This window comes from Cylas formicarius, unplaced genomic scaffold (assembly GCF_029955315.1).
Source record: "Cylas formicarius isolate icCylForm1 unplaced genomic scaffold, icCylForm1.1 PGA_scaffold_6__28_contigs__length_40554024, whole genome shotgun sequence".
NCBI classification, from domain to species: Eukaryota; Metazoa; Arthropoda; class Insecta; order Coleoptera; family Brentidae; genus Cylas; species Cylas formicarius.
The window spans coordinates 34,750,500-34,760,477 of NW_026844347.1; the positions used below are offsets into that span (position 1 = coordinate 34,750,500).

The 9,978-nt window shown below is 31.4% G+C and overlaps 1 protein-coding gene across 1 annotated transcript in view; it reads right to left on the reverse strand.

Annotated features, from left to right (window-relative positions):
* The window catches only part of LOC132703158 (dopamine receptor 1), a 296,590-nt gene that overhangs the window by 266,983 nt on the left and 19,629 nt on the right, over positions 1-9,978 (reverse strand). The window contains exon 2 of the mRNA XM_060672285.1: positions 2,129-2,226. Coding sequence (XP_060528268.1) covers positions 2,129-2,203 — 75 coding nt within the window. The 5' untranslated portion in view covers positions 2,204-2,226. The remainder of the gene's footprint in view (positions 1-2,128; positions 2,227-9,978) is intronic.

Sequence of the window (9,978 nt, forward strand, 5' to 3'; positions counted from 1 at the left end):
TTCTGAATAGCGATCGGGAAGTTTCAAGGAAACTTCTAGAGGAATTTCGTCTAGTCCTCATTTACACTTCTCCGATCGGTTTAATGCTCTATACCAGTAATGGTGGACTTGTGACTCAATCAAATTTTTTACGCTTTCAGACTTTAATTAGATAATAAATAACTAGAGAAAGAAAATGATACAAATTAATTGTTTAAATGATGCTTGACAATTCTAAACTATTTATGATGAGTAGAATAATACAAATTTCATTTATTATGAATTTGGAAATAAATGAAATATTTTCTTCAACAAAAAAATATTTTCAAAACAGGATAATTTTTGACAAGTTGCTTGACATTTAAGAAAATGCAATTAGAAAATTTTTAATGAACATGCAAGAAAATAATCAATCTTTTAGTGAGAGATATTGTCAAAAAACAAAATTTTAAACAATAATTTTATTCCTAAATTATATTGAGAAATAGAATTTTGAAGCGGCGTAGCGTGGAAACCAAAAATTTAAAGAATAAATTTCTGTGCAGGTAATGTGAATCCCTCAGTAAAAAATTGAAAATTTTATGTTAAATCTATGTGAACCCTTAAAAAATATTTTATTTTAATGAAAAGAAATAGTTAGTGATCGATCTTTGTATGCTATGGGGAAAAGTGTTCTTCAATAAAATCCTTTAATAGACACAGACTTCGCAGATAGTTAACTGAGAAATGCATTAAAAAAAAATGTCCTATTAGAAGTCCTGCGCCACAATATATTGATTTATTTATTATTTATTTCTCCTTATTGCTGTGATCCTTCACTTACAGAATATATATACACATATGAAAAATATATCTTTAGGCTTTGATGTAAATAGATGTTTTCAAATTGAAATGACAAGTTGCCAGGTCAAATACTGCAAGAAGCTTTAAGTACATATTAAGAATGTAGGCAACTACAATTACAAGAAGCAAGAGAGATAGAGAGGGTGAAATATTTTGAATTAAAAGATGGAAGAATTTGATCAGATATGGGGCGGAACCAATTCATCGCTGTTGTAACTGCAGCAACTCATTTCTGTAATTGCTACTTCTATATCTTTTTAGCTTTTCTTTTTATTTTATTAGTGCCTTGTTTTAAGTTTCGAACAGAATCCTTTTTTTTGTGTTTTTTTTTGTTACCATTTCCCTATCTCTCTCTGTCTCTTTTTCTCTCTCACACACACACACACACACACACACACACACACACACACACACACACACACACACACACACATTATAGAGGGTACAGGCATATTTGAGATTAACGTGAATGTGTCCAGAGATCATGTACAACAACGACTTCTTTACGGTAAATTCAAATAGTTTGCATTTTTTTAAAATATATGATTTCTATCACTTTTTTTCAGAAGTTTAAACTTTTGGGCACCCTGCATAACTCACCAACAAATTAGCATACTTATCATTGAAATAAATGTATTATCCAACTCCTGTAAAATTACAAAATAGGCAAAGAGATAATAAGCTTTAATCAAAGGGTGCTTTTCTGCAAAACAAATAAAAATATTTTTTTCAGAAGTAAGGGAAAATTACTAAAATTTTTACGCAAAACGAGAAATTGTACTAGTACACATGGTGTTCTATTTGAATTTCCAAGCTGTCCGTTTCTATATGTTACTAATATTAATAAATACATATTTCAAAAACAAACTAACCAAAATTTACCCAAAACTATTTATTCGTCTAGAACTACTAATTTGATTATAAAGTAATTAATGAGAAATAGTAGTTTTCTAATATTTTGTATCCTTTAACTTAACGCATTTCTCAGTTAACGTCCTGTCAAGTCTGTTTCTATTATAAAATTTTATGGCTCGCTAGAGGCACATGTGGCAAATTTATTTCTCCAGAACTTCTAATAGGAAACTCAACGTGAATCTTATATTAAAAAATAATGTTTCGCGGTATATATCGCATGCAATTAACCCCATTAAAAATATTAATTAAGTGAAATTGAATTTTGAAGATCCTTAAGTATAAAAGTATTTAATTTAAAAGTTTTAAACTTTGCTCTGCTGCAAATGAGTTATAAATATAAAATAACAAAATTTGGCAGTCTGAAAAAGGTGCACCTTACGATAAAACTTACCGCGTAATCTTCCAAGTTCATATCACTCCCGCCGAGACGAACGGTGTTATTTTCCATTATCATGAACTGGTCCATTGTCCGGGTACATTTTAGTCCATCTGTGAAAGAGATATGGCTAAAGACAAATCGGTGTACATCATTCACCTCATTTACCGCCAGCAACTTCATCGGCTTTGATTTATTGGGCAATTCTTTCCGCCTCCGAAGTGCTTCGACTTGGTTATTTTCACGCGGGAGTCGACTAAATGAAGGAAGTAGCTTTTAATATGAATCACGAGGAAGTTAAAGGCAAACGCAGCTATTAATTCCTGACGATTTTAGCTGTTTAATGTTGCAAATATTAACCACGTACGTACGACTAAAGAATGTCACTTATAAGAAAAATAATGAGAAAAATTGTTTATTATCCTTACTTATTTCTAAGATTATACAGAATTGGAAATTTTATTAAGATCTATGGATCTATGCAACCCTATGTCGCAAAAGCTCCGACATAATTTATAAGTACCAAAGATTTTATCGCTACAAGGAATGAGCATGTTATTTACACACAAACTAGTGGAAAATCAAAAAATATACTTAAATGACACATCCGCCAGTGGCGCAGAATTTGGGAAGGGCAGGATGTACAGGTTGTCCGAAATAAGGATACTTATCTCCTTAGCTCAGAAACTAATAATGATGGAAAAAAGTTAAATAGAAAAGTTGCAACAAATTGAATATCCTGTATTCTTCGATTCATTTTCAAAAAGTCTTGAATTTTATTCATATGGATATTTTGAATGTAATTTACTGTCTTGATGTAATTCATTGTTTGTATTAGGTTGTCAAAGTCAAAATATTTGACAATTTAATATTTAATATTAATAATTAATACAGCTCTTAAGTTTGGTTATTAGTTGGCTATGAAAAGTAGACAATCCGGCAAATGTCACTTTACAAAACTATATCTATTTATATATCAATTGGACGAGTTCTCTATCATTAAATTATTATTTAATTTAATTCTTCTGATTTTGTAAATTAAAACCCGGAATGTATTCAGAAAATGAAAATTTAGATCTATGTAATTATTATATCCACAAAACAGAATTAAATGATCCACATGATCCACCACCACTCCCATTTAAAAATTGAATTTGGAAAACTAATTCTATTTTCTAAAGCTTCAGTATCATGGTCAATAATACAATAGGAAAATCTTAAATTGTCAATTATTTCGAGAGCTGTGAATTCTTCTTAATTTTTAATGCAAAATCGGATAAAAATATAAAAATATGGAGTTTTCATAAGAAATCCACCCACAATTAAATAATTGAGGCTCCCCTATAGTAAAATCCTTTGTTTTTAGGCCTGCAATCGTAATTTTTGAAATATATCTAGGATTTCTACATAGTATCATTATTAATATAAAAATTATTAAATATAATAACAATAATGAAGTATCAGTCACTTAAAGAAACGTCACTAAAGCTACTGTCGTCACCTAGTTCAATGAACAACTCCGCCACTAATCGTTTTCGATAAATATTTTCTTCTTTTATTACTGGTTTCTCACAGTTATATCTCAGAGAAGACCTACTTAATGCAGAATTTACATCTGTAGGGATGGGTGTTACCACTATCCTAAAAATGCTACAAATGCACTATATTTTTGGTCGTATTATAACAACTTTGTAGCGGGTTGCGACATTGAAAACATTTTGAGAAACATTTATGGCCTAAATTTCAATGAATATTAAGTGATCGAGGAAAGGTTTGTATTATTCAAAAAAAAATCTTATAAATTTTATTATTATGAGCCTAAAATATTTTCAATCATTAACTATTTAAAGTATTTTGGAAGATTTTCTAATCCCTTGCCCACCGACTACTAAATATACCTAATTCTCATGACAGTCTAAAAATATTTTCCAACGTATTACTGAAAACCTATTTGCATTTAACTTCTATACTTTTCAACTTATTTATTATTATCAGAATTCCCACGTATTATTCATTGATATGCTTAGAGGTGGACACACCTTGTATAAATTTCGCGCTTGCTTATTTTTAATACTACGGAAGTTCTAAAGGGCTTTTCGATCAGGAAAATTTCGTTGAAACGCGGGAGGAATTTTAAATCCTACACCCACAAGGGATCTCCCCGACCTCGAGTTAAAATTAATACTCGCCATTTCAGAACCGTATTAAACTAAAATTTCGTCAAACGATTTTTTTTACGCCCCCCCCCGAGTGACCTTTTAATTTTTAAGGAGCGATCGTGTTCGAAATTTCCAAGTAACTTTTCGAATTTTTCGGAGAGGTTCCACAACTTTGTGTAAATTTGAAGTTCTCGAAATTTCATTGGAAAATGTTTTCACACGGGTAAAATTTGTATGAAATGCTTTTTGTATTATATTATTTAGAAACCATACAATTAAACAATAAAGGACATTGAAATAATTCAAATTTTATCAATATTTTATATAGTTTTATTTTTGCAAATACCAATTGGAATTGGAATTAAATAATTTCAATTAAGCAAAATGATTCTTATTTCTTACTACGGTCATCGTCATTACTCCTAGATGTTCGCATACGTGTCCCACTAGGTAGTATCCAAATTGTATACTGTTTTTAGCTTTAACTTTTCTTTTTTTTTGTTCAAGAACCAGCTATTACAAAGTATAGTATTAATTAAATTAATTAAATTAAATTAATTAATTAATTAATTAAAATTGTCAAGTGCTATACATTTGACAATTTGTTTAATAGTGCGACTGATCATATCTTATAAACCCTCATAAATCTGCAGTAACATAATATAAAACATAACAATTATACTAAATAACAGAGTCTTGTCTTTGTCTGAATCGGATTAAAGCCTTAAACATATTACCAAAAAAATGACGGTTACATCTGTTAATTTGAAATGAATGTGAAGCGTTATATTTTAGCCACAATATTAATATAAGGTTGTCGGAAAGTCATTTCGTTTTTTCCCGTCAGAGGACTTAATTACGTTTTTTCGAAACCAACTTCACACTTAAGCCGCATAACCATTATATGTCTTGAGAGCTGATATTGCAAGGCTTGTGTGTGAAAAAGTTCTATTAATTCTACGCAGTAGTTTTTGGTTGGTGCCCTTTTAAATATGGAGAGCAATAAGCAGCATTTTCGTCATATTTTACTTTTTTACTTCAGAAAAGGTAAAAATGCTGTCCAAGCGAGAAAAAAATTGACGGATGTGTATGGAGAAGGCGTGTTAACAGTACGCCAGAGCCAGAACTGGTTTGCAAAATTTCGATCCGGCAATTTTGATGTCGAAGATGCACCACGGTCTGGAAGGCCGGTCGAAGCTGACAAAGTTGCGATAAAGGCATTAGTTGATGCAAATCGACGAATAACCACACGAGAGATCGGTGAGAGATTAAATTTGTCGAATTCGACTGTTTATGGCCATTTGAAAGGCATGGGCTTAACCTCGAAGTTCGATGTGTGGGTGCCCCATGTCCTTACGGAGCGAAATTTGTGTCGTCGCGTTGACGTGTGTGATTCGCTCCTCAAACGTCAAGAAAATGATCCATTTTTGAAGCGGATTATTACTGGGGACGAAAAATGGGTTGTATACAACAATGTTAAAAGCAAGAGGTCATGGAGCAGAAAAGATGAACCGGCTCAAAGCGTGTCAAAAGCCAACATTCACCAAAAAAAGGTGATGCTCTCCGTTTGGTGGGTTGTCAAAGGAATCGTTTTTTTTTTAGCTTTTGCCGGACAATACAACGATTAATTCAGAAGTGTATTGTCATCAACTGGACGAATTGAATAATTCACTTAAAGAGAAGAGGCCCGAATTAATCAACAGGAAGGGTGTAGTGTTCCACCAGGATAATGCGAGACCTCACACAAGTTTGGTCACTCGCCAAAAATTTTTACAGCTTGAATGGGACGTACTGCAACATCCACCATATTCTCCAGATCTGGCGCCTTCCGACTACTATTTGTTCCGGTCCCTGCAAAATTTTTTGGATGGCAAAACCTTTACCTCAAATGAAGATGTCAAAAACCACCTGAACCAGTTTTTTGCCAGCAAGGACCAAAACTTATATGAGAGGGGAATTATGTTACTGCCAGAAAGATGGCAAAAGGTGTTTGACCAGAATGGCCAATATATAATTTAATAAAATATTTATTCATTATACGAAAACTGTCTTTCATGTTCCCCAAAAAAAAACGAAATGACTTTCCGAACAACCCAATAATAATTAAAAAATAGTTGTCTATTATATTGGCAATTAATTTTAATCGTTCCAGTAAACTCTTTTTTTTTAAGGACATAGTTAAAAGCGCCAGTCGAAAATAAAGCCGCCCTAATGGGAATACGACTCTGTTTTTTGGAAATATTTTCATTAAAATTGGCGTCTTCGATTACGCGTAAGGAGAGCCAGTCCCCCGGAATATTAGATTTGGACGGGAAAGCGGTATTTGAATATTATATAAAATTACTGGAGGCGAACGGTGACGTGAAACTCGGACTTTTTACGACAGCTTCGTGGTTTTCCATTATTAAATTTAGCGTTATTATCGGACCCTTCCTTGTCAACACATTTGCTAAGGGTCGTCATGTAAATATAAGGTCGATTTAGGCATTTCCGTAGATCCGGTCACATTTACCGTCTAACTACTTCTCAAGTTCATATATGCGAAAATTGTTAGATTTCTCCTTAAAGGTGTATTTTGTGGTTTTTTAAACATCATAATGTGAAATGTAGAAAGTACAACTTTATTCAACCTCAAAATTATTAGCAGTATTAAATATATTGCCAGTTGATAATGACACTGATAAACACAAAACACAAATGACGGGATTATTTAGCATTAAAAGAATAATCTAAATATCAATTTTGTTTTCTGATATTTCAAATTGAAATCTAGAGGGCCTATCTTATGCAATACAGATGAAAATCTTCATGAAGGGTATTTAAAGGTATTTAAATGTTGAGTCATACGCCATTAGGGAGATATTGCGATACAAAACAATAAAATATTACAAAAGTATTATTATACAAACCTGCATTAGAATATCGCTATCATTTTTTAAAACTAAAGTTAATGACAAACTTACGCAATGACATGGAAAATAAAGTTTTCCATAGACGAAGAAACGAAATGAAACCAAAAAAATAGATTTTCTACTCCCGTCTGAAAAATACCCAACTAAACAATAATACTAAATTTTAAAAAATCGCAACCCGGTGAAAAACACCAAATTCGCGTCAAATAAAATGTGTAACTAATATTCTAAACGCCCGTAAACATTAAGGTTTTCTTTTTTCCGATATCCGCACTCACCAACAAAATCCTATCAGCATTGGCCTAGTTTAACTTGTATCACTTTGATGGAAATTGATTCCAAAGGTCAGATCAAAATTCGTTTGAGGGTATCGCCAGGAGCCGGAATTAATAATTGATTACTTAGGAGGGAAATTAAATTGAATCTTGAAATTTTCCATCGGAAAATGTAATAAACTTGACGAGAGTGGCAGAAGAACGATTAAATCCGGGTGTCGGATTTAGTGCCCTAGGAATGGAGGTTAATCAAATTATGGGATATTTTTCAGCGACGATTACCTTATATTGGACGTAGTCGCCTTAAAACTCATCTTTATTCATTAAAATTACTGTTAAAGGGTTCCGGAACCGGTTAATTTTTAATATTCGAAATTGCCTTCTGAATAATTAAAATGGCCGCTCGAAAGCAACACGTACGAGAGACGAGTCATTTGACAAACTTGAATCAGCGCAGTTGTATATATATATTAATTAAACCTCAGCCTTCTCCATACTCGCCTCCCTAAATGTGTCTTAAAGTGGGTTAGCATGTTCTAAGGGGTGTGAACGGTGTTCTATAAATAGTTCCAGATTGTTAATTAGACTATCAATCACCTCTGACTCTCACAAGATGTTCGTGTGTGTTTCGCTTCACAAATACTTTTGCAAAAGCCAGAATGGTTTATGGATACGATTCTTTCCTGACTAAAATAGAGCTAAATTCTGCATAATATCCGCATAAATCCGCGAAATACTGCGCATGGAAACAAAAATCGAGTCTTCTCTCACTAAGCACAATTCTTTTTCAAAAAACAAATTATTTTTTTGATTTTTCCATTTCTCTGTCTCTCAATCTATTATTTAGAACGTACTGTACTGTACTCTATATATGCAACCAATTATACTCGTACGTATTTTTTGTCGCTTATCATTTTACTCGTAAGTTAAGTATTGGATTCCGTTTTGTTAGGGAGTTTGGAAAAAATCGATATTTTTATTATAAAATTATTATAAAAAATATTTTTTATAAAAAAACGAATTAATTAACATTTCAGATATTTTACTGTCTAAATATACACAATCAACAATATTATAGTGATTATGTTTAACAGTTACTTAATTGCCATTTTTTTATATTTTGCAATTCTCTATTAATACGCATTTCATCGCCCTGCTTTCGGAGTCACCCAAAAGTTCCAAAAAGATAATGCTGCTAAAGTTTAACAAAATTATGACTGCTGAGAATAATCAACTTAAGATTATTTCCAAAAGTCTGGGAGAAAAAAAATTATTAACACACAAATCCCTAACCGTTTTTGAACTAATATAAGGTTGCAATTTTAATTCAAAATTAATGCGGAAACTAATCCTCTCCTGGAACAGCTAAAAATTAAAAAACTGCAATGACCTTACCTTTCCAAAATATGTTTCTGATATTTTGCTAATGTACGTAGTAATGCCAAATCGAAAAATTAATTGTAACGCTACCAAACAAAGCAAAAATATTTTCAAAAGAATGCATTCAAAGAAAAAAATATAGGAATTTTCAAAAAATATTCAAATATGTTCTGTTCGAATGGCAAGCCACAGTACAGAAACGGTCAAAAAAAAATTTATGGGACAATAATTAGACTGACAATTATACTGATATAAATTTATATACTGATAAGTTATTCACATCGTTATTATTATTATTATTAATATTATTATTATTGTTATTATTATTATTATTATTATTATTATTATTATTATTATTATTATTATTAAAAATGTGATATACTACAAGTATACTATTTAAATTATACATAGATAATTTTATTCCACTTGCAACTTACAAGTGAAATATAAAAAGAGTAATTTTCATATTTTCAAAAACAAAAATAAATTAAATTCTTTTACTATTCGAAATAGCGGTGTATTTGATCACAATTTGTTCAACATTTTTTCGTAATTTTGAATTCTATGATTTTTAGCATTTAATAGTAGTTGCGAATCGGCAGAACAAATTTGATTTTTGCTTTAGTAAAACTGGGCACTGCAGCTCAATGAAAGTAGCAAGCACAACTAAAAATAAATAATTTCCTTCATGTAAATAATTTTAGACTTTCATAAACAGCAATAATAATTGTTCTAAGTCTAAGTCTAAACATTTCGTAGTAACAATTTTTTGCTTTGGCGATCGGTCTTAAAATTTGTTTAACTGTAAGAAGGGGAAGGTTTTTTTTTATTTTGAATATCTACCTCAAGACGTCCTTTACACACAGAAATGTATTATAGGGGGGTGTTTTGAAATTAATGCAATAGGTCGAAAATAAGCCCTTCTAAAAAATTATTTAGAATCCAAAAATTTATGCTCCTGTCTGAAAATATTGTACAAAAAACATTTTTTTTTCTTATAATTTCAACACCCTGTATCTCGGAAAGAACCCAGTTTACGAAGACGTTTGGAACAAGGTTCGTTCTTCAGAATCCTCCTCAATTCTTCAGAAAAAACCTCTTGTTGCACAACTCTAACGATGAACACGCGATCTAGTGTA